General features: G+C 41.6%; 1 protein-coding gene across 6 annotated transcripts in view; it reads right to left on the bottom strand.

Annotated features, from left to right (window-relative positions):
- USP12-like (ubiquitin specific peptidase 12-like) overlaps positions 1-18,821 on the bottom strand; it is a 73,695-nt gene that overhangs the window by 9,752 nt on the left and 45,122 nt on the right. The window contains exons 12-17 of one of the 6 annotated variants that reach the window (XM_046940033.1): positions 8,157-8,237; positions 6,251-6,358; positions 3,351-3,564; positions 2,168-2,394; positions 1,059-1,135; positions 140-223 (exon numbers count right to left, since the gene is read on the bottom strand). In XM_046940033.1, coding sequence (XP_046795989.1) covers positions 140-223; positions 1,059-1,135; positions 2,168-2,377 — 371 coding nt within the window. In that variant the 5' untranslated portion in view covers positions 2,378-2,394; positions 3,351-3,564; positions 6,251-6,358; positions 8,157-8,237. Of the gene's footprint in view, positions 1-139; positions 224-1,058; positions 1,136-2,167; positions 2,395-3,350; positions 3,565-6,250; positions 6,359-8,156; positions 8,238-18,443; positions 18,585-18,821 lie in introns of those variants that run through there. The other 5 variants (NM_001307997.4, XM_015278291.4, XM_046940032.1 and 2 more) reach the window with 5 other exon arrangements.

Genomic DNA, 18,821 nt, shown 5'->3' with positions numbered 1-18,821 from the left:
ACTTTTCCCTTTTCCTTTCCCCACCAAACACAGTTAAACAATCTTACATTTTCTTTTTTTTCAGTTTCACAGGGAGTATTTTCTAACAGCCTCCCATTTTAAGAGAACATTTACATGAGCCTGAATATTTTAGCCTTACCTCTTCTGTGCTTCCTGTTTACTGCGGCACTGCTCACAATAGTACTTATATTCACTGCACAGAGTTTCAGTATTACTAAACCCTCTGAAAATAAAAGTGAAAGAAAAATCAGATAGGCAGGGATATTCAGTCAGAGCAAGCAGTTAAACATTACTACTAATAATATGGAAAAACAAAGCACAAATCAAAGGACAAAATTCTTCTTATTCACATCAGTCATATCTCCCAAACAGAGTTTAGGTGTATTTGTCCCAATGCTCAGCTGCTAAGGTCTGGAAAGGATGCTCCCAGGCACTAACTTTCCAGGCAGGACTCAAACGAGACAGGTTATAAACATCAATAAGGTGATTGTGTTCTGATTCCAGAAACAGCCACTCTGTGTTACATTTGGTGGCAGACATCAAACGTCCAAGCCTATGGCCGTTAGCCACTGACTAGAAAAAGTGGGTTATCTTTCAGCTCCTAGTAATTATACACCCCTTATCAGCTATTAAAAAGCCAGCTGCTATACACAACTTGCTGTATCCTAGCAGCTGATAAGCCATGGATTTGGCAGTCAACTACATGGAAGAAATTTCTATCAGCAAAAAGTACACCTGAAACAGTAGGACCAGGCAACTAAAATACATTAACAATATTAAATGAAAACATTCTATGAATCCAAACATACCACATTTAGTTTTGTAAAATCTCACTATATTACATAACAAATTAAAATCCCCATAAAAGAAAGTGAAACCCAATCTTACACACCACTAAGACATCCATATACTCCTTTACTACTAATAGCTACTAAGAAACAAGCAGCTCCAGTGATGAAGATGCAATACCATAAACTGAAAGCCTTCAGCTGCTGCACATCATTATGCCACGCTTTTCCCTCTGACCAAAAGGAGGCTACTTGTTTCCATTCATTTACCTCAGACAGTGTGTAATTGATGTATTTTGTTCCACATCAACCGATAGATCCAGAAAGTCCTCATCTTTGCTACTAACCTTGAAAAAAAGAGAAACATTTAATAGCAGTTCAGGATCTTGCAGACTTCTTTTAACCATTTCCAGAATGATGTTGTGTCCTCAATGCAAACAGACTACTTTGACTTGAGAAAATATATGCACACACACATACTCAGGCTCTTTCTTGAAGTAAATTAAAACTGAATAGCTGGGGAAGCTTTAACCATATACTCCACTCTTTGTACTGAGATAAAGCTTTCTTCAGCATTTCAGAGTATAACAGTAAATACTTATAGGAAATGCAGAAACTGTCAGCTGGATTTTCAATTAAATCCCAAGAAGGGTTAGCGGTTAGGAAAACCATCCTTCTATCTGTGGCACGAGCACATTTCACTTCAAAATTCATGAGAAAAATCATATTTATGCCATTCAGAGCTTCTATTCACTACCTAGACGTAATCTTAGATTTAAAATGCCAAGAAAAGTCATTTCAGATTTAATTGCTTCTCTTTTTCTTTTCTCTCCCCACTTGAGTTTTCATTGTTTCAAAATACTAAATCAGATACAGCACATTGCTAAGCACTTTGGAGCAATTCCTGCTCCAAAGGTGGTGAGGTTCTTCTAACTCTAGACTTCCTGGCACTTCTTTTACTCTCAAATAGAACGGCTATGGACCAGCACCATGAAGCATAACCATTACACTCAGTTAATCCCAGAGTTAAATGAACAGCGAGCAATTCTCATGTAAAAACACAACATAAACTATCAATCACTGACACAAGAAATAACACGAAGACAAAAAAGCAGCTCATATCAGCCAGGTACAGACTGCCTTGATGGAAACAGGGAGGAAGAGTAGAAAAAACACTACGCTTTTTCTGAGAAACATACCTTAACGAGTATTGGTTTGAACATAGAGGTGATACAGCATAAAATAGGCTATGTTCCATATTTTAATAGAGAGAGTGCAATTTCATCTACCCTAATAAATGAAAAAGCGTGCTTAGTATTAGGGAAAATGATCCAGAACTTGTGAAAAATATAAGAGATTTGGTTTTGTTTTAAACGTACAGCCTCACAGTTAAGACATCTGGTTTCATTGGTTAGTGTTCCTTGGAAGATTTCATGGACCCACGTCAGATCAGTCTTGTCTCCTTCTTCACTTTCAATGCTGCCATTCTGGAGTTTGCCATTCTGCTTCTCCTGCTTTTTCTCTTCTTGTAGCAAGTCAGCAATAGTGTTAAGTAGGTAGTTTAGGAATTCATGTGCATCCTGCTGCATGTAATTATCAAACAATTCTGAAAAGGAAGAGAACATGGAGAATGAAAAACAATACAGATACTTCATAATATTAAACTCCTATGCTTTTAGAAATCACTGTGTACCCTCCAACCTTCTCTATCTTGCTATATGATCCCACTAATTATTTTAGGTGACACTTTTTAAAGTTTTAAGGAACTTTAAAGCACTTTGTTGTCCTAGCAATGGATGTTAGGTTACCCTCACCTATTCCTCAGGTTGCAAGAAACTGACAGGAAGCTGAAAAATAACATGAAAGAAACTTAGTTTGGGTGTTTCTTAGAACAGATGAAAGCCAAGTTTGTTTGTTGTGTTGTTGTTTTGCTTTCCTATGGGGAAGAAAATAAAGAAATACTGATGGGCTGCCTTGGGCCGTTAGTTCATTAACTCCAGCATTAAGGGGCAAAAATCCTTTATGATTTTATCTTTTCAAGCTCAAGCAGAGATGATAAATCAACATACAGAACCTTCCCTCACAAACTGGAACTGGGAAATAATCAGTAGTTCTCCTTGTAACAAATTTGTCCTACCACAAATGTAAGAAAGCAAGCTGAGAGCTCCTACAGACTGGCTGACCAACTCTGTGAGGTGTGTTCAGATGGGACAAATTCTAGCAACCACTGACTTGTGGCAGGCTTCTACAGAGCATGACACCATCAGGTACACCACTGGAGCACTGAGACTCGTATACACCCTCTGCACTTGGTCTATGCAAGTACAGAAACAAAGATATGTAGGTTAATCCTTTTATGACAGAGCTAATTCTGATATAATCTCTCTTCCCGTGTTACAGAGGTGGTGAAATTCATACCACAAACTGAAGTTCAAGAGCGTTCCAGAAATCTGCTAGGACCTGACAGCTTGGACTCACTTAAAAGAGAAACTGCGTTTACATTTTTATACACTTAGCTATTCAATGCTTCCATCTACATAAAGGCTTCATGTATTCATTTACCATTTTCTTTCCTCAATCGGGAAATAAATTTCTTGGGTGGGATGACTCCCACCTTCTTCTTTTGGGTAGCAATACTGTTGAAGAGATCAGAGAGGCATGTCAGGAGGCTTTCCTTCTTTCGAGGCTGCACTTTGTATGCCAGAACTTTTTCCCGAAATGGACGACAAAAATAAAGTGCCTGCAAGACTGAGTTGCAGTAGCAGGTATTGCCGAACTGGTTAAAACAGAACAAAAGGAAAACAAACAGTTTCATATTAGGTCTGTTAAAAGGTAATAAAAGAAAATGGTTGCTCAACAGGAATGTCACATACTGAAAATGGAAAAGTTGTCTGTCAGAGCTCATTTATTGGGGAAATACGAATGGACACCGTCTGGAAGACTCATCCTTTTATTACAATTGGAAGTTGCAATAAAATGAAGACAACAGTCACAGCGATACTAAGCACAGAAATTTTTTTGCAGAAAGAAGGCACAGAAAAAAAGCCAATTGTGAGCTCACTGCAAAATTAACACTTGCAGAGACAACATGCTGTCATGCTCCCCTGGATGGGGGAGATTCCTCTGTCACTGATGTGAAGAGGCACCAGCGATATAGTAGAACAGAGGGACAAAGCAAATGGAGAAAGGATGAGACAGCATCACTGCATCTGAACTGCGCAACAGTAACTAAAGCTCAATGCATCCCTATTTTCAATTTGCCTGTGTCACACACACACACACAGATTACTGTTCAGAGGTAGTTAGCAAGGTATATGTTAAGTATTTCCTGTTTACAATAAGCTATTACGAGAAGTACACGATGCAGGCAAATCCAAAGAGCAGCTGGTTTACATCTGCCATATCTGAAGGCTGTAAGGCTGTGTCACTTTAGAGAAAGGAGGACAGTGATAACGACTTCCAGAGGCAGCGTTCCACATTGCTTAACAAGGAGAAATGCTCCAACCACTGAGATAGACGCATACAATCTAGAAGAGATACAGCATTTTTTGAGTTATTGCTTTGCAATTTATTGTGCAACTATATTTTACAATGCTGTCTCTTCATAAAAGCAAAGCAAACATTTTATGTTTGCCAGTCTCCAGATATTCTGGCAGGGAGATTCTGCAGCTCAAGAGGAAAGTATTTGGATAAACAAAATGAGCATACAAAGTCGACTACGGAACAAATACGATCACTACTATTCACCAGAATTTGGTGTAATTAATGTACCAGAATGATCACAAGCTTGCTGAGCAAAACAGAAAATTAACAGCTTTAATTCATCCTGCTTACAAGGTTCCATCATTATACATATATTAACATTAATTTATACCATATGCAAACAACACAGAACAGCAGTTAAAACTCTCATTGACACAAGGAAAACAAATATACAATCTGAACAAATGTGAATTAGGATAGACCCTAATTCAGTATCTCCTTTCAGTATCTAAAGGGGATCTACAGGAAAGAAGGGGACAGACTCTTCAGCAGGGTCTGTTGCGATAAGCCAAGAGGAAATGGTTTCAAACTTAAAGAGGGGAGATTTAGACTGGACATAAGGAAAAAGTCGTTCAAACAGTGAGGGTGGTGAGGCACTGGCACAGGTTGCCCAGAGAGGTGGTGGTGTCCTGTCCCTGAAGACACTCAAGGTTCAGGCTGCACTGAGCTCTGAGCACCTGATGGAGCTGTGGGTATCCCTGTCCATTGCAGGGAAGTTGGACTGATGGCCTTTAAAGCTCCCTTTCAACTCAAAGCATTCTATGATTCTAATTCAGGTTAGTAAGCGACCTAAAAGAACCAAACAAAAACAAAATTAAATCTGCATACAATACAAAACAGGCACGAGAGCTACCAAAAGCCTTATTAAATACTTTACCTGGATACTTCATCTGGAAGCAGTAATAAACTGGCCTACAGTAATCCCAGAAAATAAAACAGACAGAAGAAACTACAAATTATCTATCTTAAAAAACTGGGAGGTCATGACACACCTTAAGTCAAGAAGTTCACAAAGCACACAGCTACTGAAATTTCAGGACTGTTAAAGTGCATGAAGTTAAGTCATTATACAGTATTGCTTTGATGCTGCCCACATAGAGAAAAAAGTATTAGAATTAAACTACATGGAAAAGTTACAGAGAGAAAATTCTACCCAAGCAGCTTTAAAGATTCCTGACAGTAAGGTGCTAATGCTTTGCAGTAGTCAAAGCTATGTGGTGAAAAACTCACTGAATGGTATGCTTTGGGTTTTAAAAACCTCCCTGCAAATAGTATTTCATCCTGCTTTGTTTGCTACCACTTTTACATAACAACACAGCGTGGAAGCACTTATCTTCCTTCATAGAGTCATTAAGGTTGGAAAAGACTACTCAGATGACCAAGTCCAACCAACAGCCCATCCCCACATGCCCACTAACCACATCCCTCAGTGCCACTTTGACCCTTTTCTTGATCACCTCCAGGGACAGTGACTCCCCCCAACTCTCCAGGCAGCCTGAGCCAGTGCAGTACCACTTTCCAAGAAGAAATTCTTCCTAATATCCAATCTGAATACCCATCTATTTTGCACGTTTGTGTTCTAGGTGTTTCACTGAAGCCAAGTACTTCACAAAAAGACCATGTGATGCATTTTATTTCAGAAATTCTGATTTCTGAAGTGTCAGAACAAAATTCTTCCACCTTTGAGCAATTTAGAGGGCTGGAAAACTTCTGAACAACTCAATTATTGATCTGTCCTTCTCTGTTTTAGGTACAGCTTTCCAAAAATAAACAGAATTATGCAGCAGTGTTACGATTTTAACTTAAATAGGTCTGTGTTCAGAATGATGTAGTCATATCTTTCCAATCACGTCCATGATTTTGCTAAAAAAAAAAAACAAAGGGCTGTAACCATCTGTCTTCCACAGAGAGTCACAAACCAAGTTGGTGTGGCAGCTCTCGGTGGGCTACTGAACATTTCCACTCCTGGAGTCAGTTATGTGCACAGATCAAACACACAGTTTGTGCGGAAAAAAGTCTAAGATGACCTAAAATACAAAGGAAAAGCAGGTACAAAAGTAATTTTTAAATCTTTCTGTCATACTTAAATACGTTTTTTTTCTTAAAATTGACTGTATTTATAGTCTACGTTACATGAACATACATAATTTTACACCTTCGATGCCAAAAGAAAAAAATTGAAGGCTCATTTTAAGACAATAAGCTTTTTAAAAGGAGAACTGAGATTGTTCCACCCCTCTTGCACTCCAGTTCACCACTACACAGAAAGCATCTCAGTGGGCTGTCAGTGTCAGAAGCAGCAGTCAGACCTTTCCTCATACACACTGCAGCGGTGGAAGCATCTGCCTGACCGCAGGCAAGCTGGATCTGTTCACTGATCCAAAGAGAAACCTATTTAAGTCTTTTTCTTTAAGCCCTCATTGTCTGTAAATTCAACATCTGATGCTATTTGCAATGCAACTACATATTTACTAGTACTGATGTTGATGTTATGAAACTGTACTCGTTAAAGTGCTGCATTTAATTTCAAGCCATAAAAGAACTATAAATAGTTTAGGAAAAAGCTCTCCAGAACAACAGCATGAAAACGATGTTCCCCAAGAAACTGGCTGCAAGAAATAAAGCACAACAGTATTAGTCATATTTTGTCCTTGTGAACAGAGAATGAATGTGGGTATAACAACTCTGGTTATTTTTAGAATGCTGTTTTCCCTCCTCACGCTATTCATCACTCTGCTATTTATGTTACAATTGGAGATGCCTTCCATTTTTCTCATTATGGTGCAAACCTCAGAAGCTTTGGAATGGCCATTAACACCATACTTAAGGAGTATAACTCAGTGTGCTTAGATGGCTTGTTGTCTGAGAACAAACTGCTAGAGGCCCACACAGAAGTCAATTAAATGAGTTTCTGATGAGCTGCAACAAATTACACTTTATAACCTTACTTGGTGTGTCTGAAGGCAGATCATCTTTCAGCTTTCAATGAGACATACCTATATGAACAGTAAACACAGGCATGCTTGTGTTTCTTGTGGGAATTGCCAACACCATATTTTCATGTCATAAGTGTGATGCCTCAGAATGACCTCCTGTGAACTTCCTACACGTAGGCACAGCAGCTGCCTTTCTTCCCTGGAAGTACCAGGAAGACCAACACCAATTATCTCCACAGTTAATTTAGGTAGACAATCCTTGCTGTCTAACGTATCCTAACCAAGTCAGATGGATGCCAGCTGACAGATACAAAACCAAAGCTTTTTAGAAGGACTCATTACACAAGGCTGGCAAGAAAAAGAGAAAGAAAAAAGAGCATTTGTACATTTACTAATATCATTGACCGGGTTATTATCATTCATCTTCTGACTACTTCCTTAGAAGAGTTTCCCTGAACACCATACCAGAACGATGTTTTAAAGAAAGTAACATTTTCATTTAAAAACCTCAAGGATCCCATATGGAGCTACAATGTGTATCACTGCAATATGGTAGCTCTTCTCTACATGAAGAGAATACAAACAGCATGCAGACTTTACTATTGAGTGTCCTTTCCAGTTAAATATTGAAGTCTTATGGTTAGAAACGTAGCCAAGTAGGAAGAATTCTCTCACTGATCAATATTTATAAGCACAGAAAAAAATAATATTTTTATTAAGACAAAGTGTGTACCTTACTGAACAACAGTGCACACATCACGCTGCAAGATGTAGCGTCTGCAATCTCCCCTTATGTCTAATAGAGAATCCTTTTAAATTCAATGAATTAATAAATAAATAAATAAAAACAACCAAAAAACAGCATTTGAAGCATAGAATATACACTTACATTGACCAAGCCAAAGTAATGCTCATTCACAGGGAACTGTTCAGGACCAATCTCTTTCTCCAAAGCTGAGGCATTGGCGCCCTGCAAAGAAACAATATGTTAGAGGGGGAAAAAAATCCCCCCAAATCCAACAGAACATTACTACAACCACAGGAGCAATGAAGCTAGGAAAACGAGCTCGTTCCATCAAGAAATAACATCTTGTCTTTCCCATGTTCTTGAAAACGAAATCAACATGATGTCTTTTATTTATAATAAAAGGCACCACACTTCCACTTAGAAACTGTACTTCATCAGGCAGGACTGCAGCAGAGCAGTATCTCATCTAACAGAAGGGACTCTTGCATTTGATCCTAATTGAAAATGAACAGCAGAAAAATTGTTCTCGTTTAAGATTTCGGATTATTCACAGTGACCTAGAAAGACAATTTACATTTAGTCAAGTATATACACTGTTAGAAATAAAGAAACTTGTAACACACACACACAGAACCGTAAACCTAGATGACAGGAAACATGAAGGCTACAAATTACATGCAAAAACCCATCTCTTCTGGGGATGTGGACTGCACCTTCATGACAAAACAAAGAGAATTCCCTTATTGAACCTATAGGGAAAGAAATCTGTGTAAAACTTAACTTCCATGGTAGTAATATCGACTGTGAAGCTGTATGCAAATCATGCCTATGTAATCTCTGCAGCCATCAGGTGCTATGTGACCACAGAGACTTCTGCTGTGGCCCTACTTATGGGCAAGTCCTGATTAGGGTGCCTGAATAACTCAGAAAGGTACTTTTCACCACATTCCCTTTGCTAAATGTATCTCAATATGCTTTGAACACTGGTAAGGAATTCGTTACATCTTTCAATGTTGTTGCAGCTTTTGAAGTGAAGCGTGCTGTTGGTTATTTGCATCACTACCCAAACATTCTTTTTGAAATAAAGCCTGCATTAACTTACAGTTTACATTAGAAATAATACTATCTTTTAAGTATTTTTTCCGGGAAGCACTGTGGACAGACAGGTGGAGCACGACTAGGAGAAAAGAACGGAAGGAAGAATTTTATGAGACATTCCTCAAACTCTGCTCACTCAGCAGCACTTTGGATTGGCTCACTTTCAGTTAAGGAAGTTGGAGCTTATAGGGCATTTCCAGATATATCCTTGAGTCTCCATCAATATAATGAGGACAGAACTTGTTATTTTATACAGGACCAAAAAACACCGTGACATACCCATATAGGGTCTTAGTTACACAGAACAGGACCTAAAGCACACCAACATTCTGGTTTCAATTTTAAGTTGTCCATTTCAAATTCAAAGCAGTTAATGGATCTCATCCCATTTCCCCAAGTTTTTAGTCCACCACTACTGTACAGCTGAGTTCCCACTTGAGATTTGGTGCCTTCCCTCATAGCACTCCATGCTGTCCTCTAACGTTTCTTGAACATCTTCCAATAGCCCTCCACTGCTTTGTGCTGCATTGTACAGCTAAGGAGTTACCATCATCCAGTGGAGCAATCCAAGCACACTGGATTCTTGACTTCTGCTCTGAATACCACCCATAACTTTCTGCAACCAGTAAACAGAGATTCTACTGCACATGCATCTTGTCCCACAGCTTAAATACAAACTCCTCAGAAAAGTAACAATCCCTGAAGCTAGTAACATTTTTAAATGGTATTTCAATCAATTCAACTAATATTCTGCTATTAATACAAGCATCAGGCAAGCAGAGTCTGTAGAGATCATTAAAGACAATACAGACAGAACTAAGAAGTTAAAAAAAAACCTAAGAAACTAAGAAGCAATATAGTTTGAGAGGAGGAATGGAAACTCTGTAGTCAGATCTCCTGCATCAGACTTACAGGGAATTATACACACACACATACATATAAAGAAGAATAAAAACAAGAAAGACTCAATCCAAGTACCATAAAAACATACAAAAAGACAGGTGCTGATAGATTTACAGGCAAGGCTCTTTGCAAGCAGCAATTACACAGAAACATTTTGAGGCATCGATGCCAAATCAAGCAACTCCTCTTGTTTGTTTCTCTCCACCCACTCCCTGCTCCCACCTACCTCTTTCTCCCTCCACTATCTCCCTCCAAAAAAAAACCCAAACTACCTGTAAAACAAAACCTAAGACTTGCTATCCACTGTTAATAGTTAAATACCTCAGTTAATCAGCCACAGAATCCAAGGTAACCAAGCATTCAATTGCAATGTTTCTGATCTCTCCTGTTAAGGAACATTTTACATTACATACCAAAATCACGCAAACCAAGACAGGACTCAAACTAATTGTGTGGGGAATCGAAATGATAAAGTAGTCACGAAGAATTCTGGAGAATTCACAAGGTAAATAATATAACACACTGAAGAGGCTCTAAGAAGTGCACATGCCTATCATAACATAATTAAATTACTGCAGTGCAATCGGTATAGCTATTAGAGTGATGCAGAATGGGATTGAACTCCCAGGAGAACTATGCTCAACAAGGCAACAAATATGGAGAAAAGAGCACTTTAGGGTGGCAAAGTGAATGGGCTTGGTCATGTTTCAGGACAGAGCCACATGGCACAGCTGTGAGTAAGGCAGCAGAAGTGCTGTCGAAGTTCAGTGGCTCACAACCTGCAGTCTCTGCCATTGTATTTCCACATAGCAAGGGAACCAACTGGTGACTTGAGTCGATGAGCCATGTCCTGCTGTAAGGAAGTTAGATAAGCAGCTTTGTTTTCAGACTGAAAGGTGTTATACACACTTTCCCACCCTTGCTAGGATATTTTTCTATCTAGATAATACTTCTGCTACAGATGACACAAATACCTGCTCACAAGAAACAATACACACTTCATAATGTTGGAAATATAAAAGACTCATTTCTCATCTAGAAATGAAATCTAACCAAAGGGGTAAGCATCCGAAGCACGAGACTTCATATCTGGTTATTTGAAGAATCAAGAGAGAGATGCAATTCATCTGGCAGCCACAGAGAAACTGTTCTGCATCTTACAGCCTTTAAAGCATTTAAAGCATAGAAAAATCAATACTGCTTTGCCAAGCTATGATAGACACTGTGGGAGCAATAAAAATGTCAAGAAAGAAATGACTAACAGATAACAATCAGATTTCCTTGGCATATAAAAGCTAAGCAAATAATGCACAACAGAATACAGCTAAACGTAAAGTTTAATGTATGAGATTAGAATTGACTTCTCATTGCTAGCAAAAGGCAAATAACTGCATCCTATAAAACCCCCTGATTTACATCCCCAGACACGCAGGAGGCCAGCAAAACACTCTCTGGAGGAAGGAACTGCTCCGCTACTCCGGCTCAGGAAGGGATGATAAAGCTGTAGGTACACACTAGCTCTGTAAGCAGGAAAACACAAATTGGGACAGCAGATAACTATCTGACCGGAAGAACATCCCCCCAGCTCAACTAAAGTGGCAACAGTGCTTTACTGAAGTTCATACACTCACAGAGACCTGGGAATTGAACACTTCCATGTTGGTGGTGGAAGCGACAACTGAAGTGTTGGCAACGCGTAATCCAGATTTGTAGTTTTCTGGAAATTACCATTTCTTACAATGATGTCTCAAAGGTCAGCTGCACTTCTCTGAGTGTCCCCAGTTCTGTTTGCATCACCACCAGCAGAACTGACTCTGAATCCAGAGCAAGCTCAGCCCAGTGGGTTTGCACAGTTCTGGCACTATCTGCCCAACAGCAGAAGGGAAAGCTGCCTGGCCCCCAAAGCTATTGCACTTTAACAGTTCAGAACAGTAAGTGCCGCTAACAATGGCCAAGAAACCCCAATAGCATGAAGACAATAAACATTCACTCTCGTATCTGCAGTACTTTGTGGACATCGGATCTTAAAAGAAAATAAAATAGGGAGCCTTCCAAGAACACTGTTCAGTGATCCCCAGCAGAGCGGACAAAGAACGTTCTTTCAAAGAATTCCCACCAACCAAGTTTGAAGATCACAGCGTGGGGAGTTGTTAACATTCAGGTTGTTCTTCAATTTTCACAGCAGCTCAATGAAGACATCACACCAGCATTAGATACTCGGGAGGTACAGGGAAGATAGGATTGAGGAGAACTCGTGCTTACCCAAAGAACACAAAAAAAAGCTGGCTAAGGTTTTGGTGAATTCGGTAAAGCAAAAAAGAGATATGCAAAGAGCAGCTTCAAAACCGCTTACCTGAAATAGCTGGCTATGCAAGTTATCAGAAATGAAAGAGATCCTACAGCACAGCTCCGGTTTTAACTGAATATCCCCACAAAACAGACCAGAGATCTATCAAGTCCTCCAACTTGAAGCTGTGAATTGCTTTTTGTTCAGCAGAGAAGCCTTTAAGTTTTACTTCCAGTCAAATGCAGCGTGCAAGGGAAAGAACCCTGATGGACTCCTGTATCCCTTTGCTGCCACAAACACAAATGGTGTCAGGCAGAGCTGGTAAGGAGGCCTGGAGCTTGGGAGCTCTTCCACAGCCATCACCCAACAGCTGGGAGTGATTAAACACAGTAGCACAGTGCAGAACATTAGCTGTGGTCAGCATGAGGAGGAAATCCACGTGTCCAGCACCCACACAGCTTGTGCCTCAACTTACAGCTTTCTCCTTTTCAGTACTATGATTTTTTTTTTTTTTAACTAAAATTCAGTCAAATCCTGTGCACAAATCTGGTATTTGTGGACTATCATGGACTATTGCTGAAGAACAAACTGTGTTACAGGTCAAATTTCTGATTCTGAACTAACAATGTTCATGCCTCCTCCTGTAAGTACCTGCTTCCTGCAGCTCAGAAGGTCATGGTACAGGTTACCAAAGCAGTGCTGTGCTATCCTGACAGGCACATCTCCTGAGCATGAAGCCTCCACTGCCACAGCTTTGGTAGAGAAAAGCATCAAAATTAGCACAGTGCTGGGCCAATGTCCTTGCTGGTATTTAGAGCTCTTGTCAAAAATAATCAGGTCAGCGCTGTACCGGCTGCTTGGGCAAACAGAGCTATAAAACAAGGGGGAAAAAACCATAAAGTGGATAGGCACAAGAGATTCACAAGATTAATCACTTTCAATGAGCCCGAGAAAATCACCTGATTTAAAACACTCTCCACGCACAGCTCCATATGACCTATAGAAGATACAGCCTTTCTTCTAATACAAATCTCTTACTACTTTTTTCAGTTCAGTGCAAAAACATTAATTCCAACATTACACGCTTTTTATACAAACCTTTCATCCTATTCCCACTGCAATTAGTATCATTTGGCTCAGATGAAGTAATTAAGGCACTGCAACATAGGTTACACATCTGAACTCTCATAGGTACGTGGACCAGCAAACTTGCTAATCTCGAAAGGAGCAGGTGTAAGCATCACTTCCCCAAACTCCACTCTGAAAGACTACAGAGTGTTCTCAGCCTGCACACGGTGCACACAGCAAAGGCTTTGGAGGGGGCAGGAAGGGGGCAAAGCTTACTGAGCATGCTGGCTACAGCCAGGGCTGTGGAGAACATCGTGAAACTACAAAATGCTGCGTTTCAGAACAGATTTGCTACTGCCAAGTGTTCCAAACCTCATGTCCAGTTTTAATTAAAGTGTTTTAAAATAAATTAGAGTGCTCTGTGAATTGTTTTACGTACGTGTTTATTCAATCAGGAGCTGGTCTTGCAAGGTCCACAGGATCTGTGCCTTACTTACTAAGGTGCAGCAAGTCACACGCTTGCGAAATCCTGTCATTTCATGCTCATTATATTTAAACAGGTAAAGTAGGTGCCAGCTAAAAGAGCATAAAGAAAGGATGCTGGATTGAGGGTAAGAAGTAGAGAAGCTACAGCTTAGAGCCTTGACCTTTGTAATGTGGCACTGCAACCAATTCATTTCCTCCTTCTTAGCCCCTGTGTCCGAGCTCACCTCAGTGCTCACAGCCACACACCCACCTGCAAAGAGCTCCACAGGGCTCCTCTCAGGTGACTCAGTGAGATATGTAAGAGCAGACCATAAAAAGTGAGGTTGTGAGTGCTAATAGAAGGCTGTACAGGTTAAACAGGGACAGAGGTACAGCAGTGGGCAGGGTCCATCGGTGTGTATGTGCTTCCAGATGCGATCTGAACACATATGTATGTACCACAGTGTGTGAAAGGCTGCATGAGGAGATTTCTAGCAAAAGCTCAGGAGGTAAAGTACAACCCAAGAATCAAAACATGATGATCTACAGCACAGCCTTTGTTATGGCTACAAGTCTAGGATTCTCCTGAACTGGCACCTCTAAGAGCAAACCCTGAAAACTGGATACTTTTTAACAAGAAGGGATGCACATGATATTAACTGGTGTAAACATAAACATAGATAGAGTCCACGTCTTAAAAGCATTTGTTCCAAATTCTGGTTAAAGAACAGAACAAGAAAGATTCTATAGAGAGTTTCTTGATCTACTGACAGTCTGCTATCTTAGTATCGTTTCCAGGATAGTCACACCTCATTTTTCAAGTTGTAATAGCTCTTGTAGTACACATCCTCTACTATAATAACTAGCTTCAAGGAACCATACTCTGCCCATAGTTTCCTCAGTACTCAGTGATGCAAGAGGTATATTCTCTCATTTTCCCAAGGACAGTGAAGGCACGATATCTTTAAGTTTATAAACAATCTAAGATGAAAACAGCCATCCAGACTTCAGAAAAACCCATCTATGTGGTAGCTCAGGATTGCTGCACAACACCCTACAGGTCACCTAAAGGAAACCAGCATGCGACCCACGTGTGCTGTTAGACACAGGCTGTGTGCCCACCTGGCACAGCCCTACACCTGCATGCTGCTGCTGCAAGTCCAGGATCCAGATATCGCATCCATGACTACCCACTGCACACAGCATTAAACTGGAGCACCAGCAGAAAACCTTCCATGGAGTGACCTACTAACTGCTCTGCAAAAGGTTATGCATCCTTTTTTCCTCCCTAAAACAAAGCGGGTCATTCTCAAGCTGAGCGCTACGGGCAAATATGAGCATTTGTTTAACAAGTCAATAAAGAAGCGCTGCTGGAATCAGAAGCCTGCTTTGCTAGCTCTGCTTTTATCCTCCCTTCTTTCCACTTTCTTAGTGATACCTTCCCAGCCGTAAATGCTTTTTCTCTGACAAAGCTACAACAGACTCCTAAAAATATAGGTGAAACTGCAGTAAGCAAGCATTATACAGCAGTGACATGAAAGCCCTGCTTGGGATGAATAATAAAGTTATTCAGATGGCAAATGGAAATGCATAACTTAAGGTGATTCAGTCGTCTCTTCTCTAACACTGAAGTTAATAACCATATCCATGCTGTCCTGATTCAGAGAAGCAGAATAGGACTACCACCAATTTGTAAACAGGGTTCAAGCTCCTCATCAGGCATGTCTTACTGGTTCAGAAAACAATTAGATGTGAATTGAGGGGAAGCATCCCTAATTAACTTCCCAGGAAACACCAATACTTTTGTTAACAGTTTCATTTTGTGAAAAGCCTGAGGTAAGGAGGAACAGATCAGATCCGTGCCTCATGCTTTGCTTCACGCTACTGTTCCGGCTTACTTAACCAGTCAAAAAAAAGGTTTTGTCAATGCAACAAAACAACCCGAGCCCTGAGTCAAAAGCCCAGCTGTGTGCTGACTGCCACAGCCCCTGGGGCACAGCAGCGTATCCCAGTCCAGGTGACACAGTCAGAGCATGGGAAGTCAGCCCTCCTTCCTCTCTTATTCAGGAAAGGATTTGCATCTGTCCATGACTGCGCATATGCCACAAGACTACAAATACACCAGTTTAAATATACCTCTGAAATAAGAGCTATGCATTTTTCAGGAAGCAAAAGGTGAAAATGTAAGGGAAAAAAAAAAAAGCCACAACAGTGCTTTCTCCCAGTTTATCTAGCAATCACTTGCAAAAAGGCAATGAAAACTCCTAGTGTCCATGATAAAGATAAGTGCTAAGAAACAATACTAAGCCAAAGGGACACAGCAGAGAATTAGAGCTCCAGTTGGTAGCTCCTGGCTATGGATGTGTCTTGCCATACGTTGTCCACGTCTTAACCAAGCAATGAACCATATTCACATTAACATGTATTTTCCTATGGCTTTCCAATCTTCACAAGGCCATAGTTGCCACCCAAACGTTATGCAAGTGCTGAAAGAGGGACTGCGCTCATATGCAAGAAATGCAACAATCAGGAGGCACCAGAGAGATGATCCACACTACAAAAACCTGGAAGTTATTTTAGGGAGGGGGATCTAATTAAAGCTGTAACTAACTACATTACTGTATAGTAATGAGTTCAGGCATTCAATTTAAGTTTTAAAGAGAGACTGCAGAACAAAGGGGTCTGTGAATGTCCTAAAGCCATGCTTTAGCTCTGCAGAATGAAGTGTAGGCAAGGAGTAGGACTGTTGGAAAAAGCTGCATATGTTATTAAACACATGTAAAGTACTGTACAAACAGCACATATTAGCATAATCCTGAAGGAAGCAGTTTCCCAGAGGGACTTTGTCAAGTAAAACAAACAGCAAACAGCATTTCTTACTGGACTTTGACTTAAGTATAAGGAAATAAAGAGGTTCTCTTTTAAAATATAGCACCCAGAACCTCATATTTCATGTGCTAGCTGAAGAAAAGGTATGGTGAGACGGCCAGTAAGTTCAACCAAACTGTACATGCACCTACAGCACTTTCACTGGTAACATTTGAAGCATTTGATGAAATGGTTCAATCAAAAAGCTGGAAGCGGATTTCTGCAGGAGAGAGGAGAATATGTAGCATCAGTGGCTCTGCTCATGGCTTTCTGTAGAGAAATGAAACAATAACTTCTGCAGGCAAAACAGAAGAAGCTGCTTCCCCAAAGCTGTAATAGGATTAAAATGTTAAACACCTGCTTTAGAAGAAAAAAGACAGTACTTCTAAATGGACCTTGATAGGCTACAAGTATCTGCTTTGCTTTCATCTAGCATACCAACCAAAATGAAAGAGAGATGAGGTACAAAAATGAATATGTATAGCCAAAGTCTCTAAAAACAAATCACAAATTCTGGAATGATTATATCCAGGTTTAGCTCTGCACTCATAGGAAATGCACTGCCTTATGTTCATCATCTCAACCTAAGGCTCAGTCAGCTGATCCCAGGAATGCATCCCAAATACTGCATGGCACTGAGTCAATGCCTGCTTCTGGGGGACAGAGCTTCACACAAAGCCATGATCCAGCCAGCTACCTCCCATACCCTTAATTTCACCTGTGTGAAGTATTACTGTGGCTCCCTGAACACCGGGCTTTACACAGCACCACTGCAGTCAGTTCAGTTCATTTTCAATTTAATCAAAGCCATGGGTCAGCATCACCATCCATGGAGACATTCAGGAACCATGGAGATGTGGCACTGAGGAACATGGTCAATGGGTATGTGGGGATCTTGAGCTGGACTTGGTGATCTTAGTGGTCTTTTCCAACCTTACTGATTCTATGATTCTAAAAGAAAGAGAGAATCCCTATGGCCTTTACAGAGCTCTGAGGTCACTCTCTACAAGCTGCTGCACCAAAGCCTTTGTGACACTGCAGCCCAGGACCTGCTTCACTGCCACTATCACATGAGATATTAAACTCAAGTTTGACCGCCTGGAGCAACAGAGACGTGGGACTGTAAAATGCAAAGATCCTACAGCTGTGTGCCCTCAGCCCGGTCCTGTGCTGAATTTGAGCCACTGACCCCCACTCACAGTGATTTACCTCCCCCTGATTAAGCTCCCCACGCTGAGAACAATATGTTCAGGCAGTGTATCACCAACAGGAGATGGTTCTGTGCTATGACTCAGCCATGCCTGCTGCCAGACGAACCCCTCGCTGGCCTCTGCTTATGCAGCAATGAAACATCATTAAAAATTCTGCATAATCATGCAATTACGAGTCTCCCTCTTGCTGGGCTTTCATCAGCAATACGGATGATACCCTGCTATGTGCATTCCAGCAGAATGATACAGCGCTCACATTAACCAGTACAATAACCTTAAACTGAGCTACTTAGTGCAAGAAACACTGCAAACTCAGCCGGAAAGAGCTCACACCGACTCCCCTCAGCTACTCTCGTCAGGAGCGCAGCCACCCACCTGCCCGGCACGCACTCCCCGACACCGGGCCGCGATCCGGGCCTCCTCGCTCCGCAGAGCACCTGGCCTCGGGCCCCTTCCCCGCGCAGCCTCCGCCAGGACGGGCTCCCACAGCCCCCGCAGGCCGCCGGCCGGCCCCGCCGCGCCGCTCACCATGGTACAGATGGAGGCGAGTCTCCGGACCGTCATCAGTACGTCCATCCGCCCGCCGCGGCTCCGCGCCCCGCCGCCGGCCCCAGCGCCGCCTCCGCCATGTTGGGACGCAGCCGCCCGACTGACAGCGCCAGCCGGGCCGGGGCGGCGCAGCCGCCAAATGGGGCCGGGCGCCTCCGGTGCGCTGCCCAAAGGGGGCCGGGCTGCGCCGCGCACTGCGGGTCCTCTCGTTCCGGCGCACCGCGGGGGCCGGGCGCGCTGCAGGCATCGCAGGCCGAGCCGGAGGCACCGCGCCCGCTGTGGCGGGGCTCTGAATAGTCTGGTTCAGGCTGGATATTAGGAAACATTTCTTCCCCGAAAGAGTGGTGAGGTGCTGGC

This window comes from Gallus gallus, chromosome 4 (genome assembly GCF_016699485.2).
Source record: "Gallus gallus isolate bGalGal1 chromosome 4, bGalGal1.mat.broiler.GRCg7b, whole genome shotgun sequence".
Lineage (NCBI taxonomy): Eukaryota > Metazoa > Chordata > Aves > Galliformes > Phasianidae > Gallus > Gallus gallus.
Note: the sequence above shows the minus strand (reverse complement) of the source record. Positions and strands in the feature narration are given on the sequence as shown.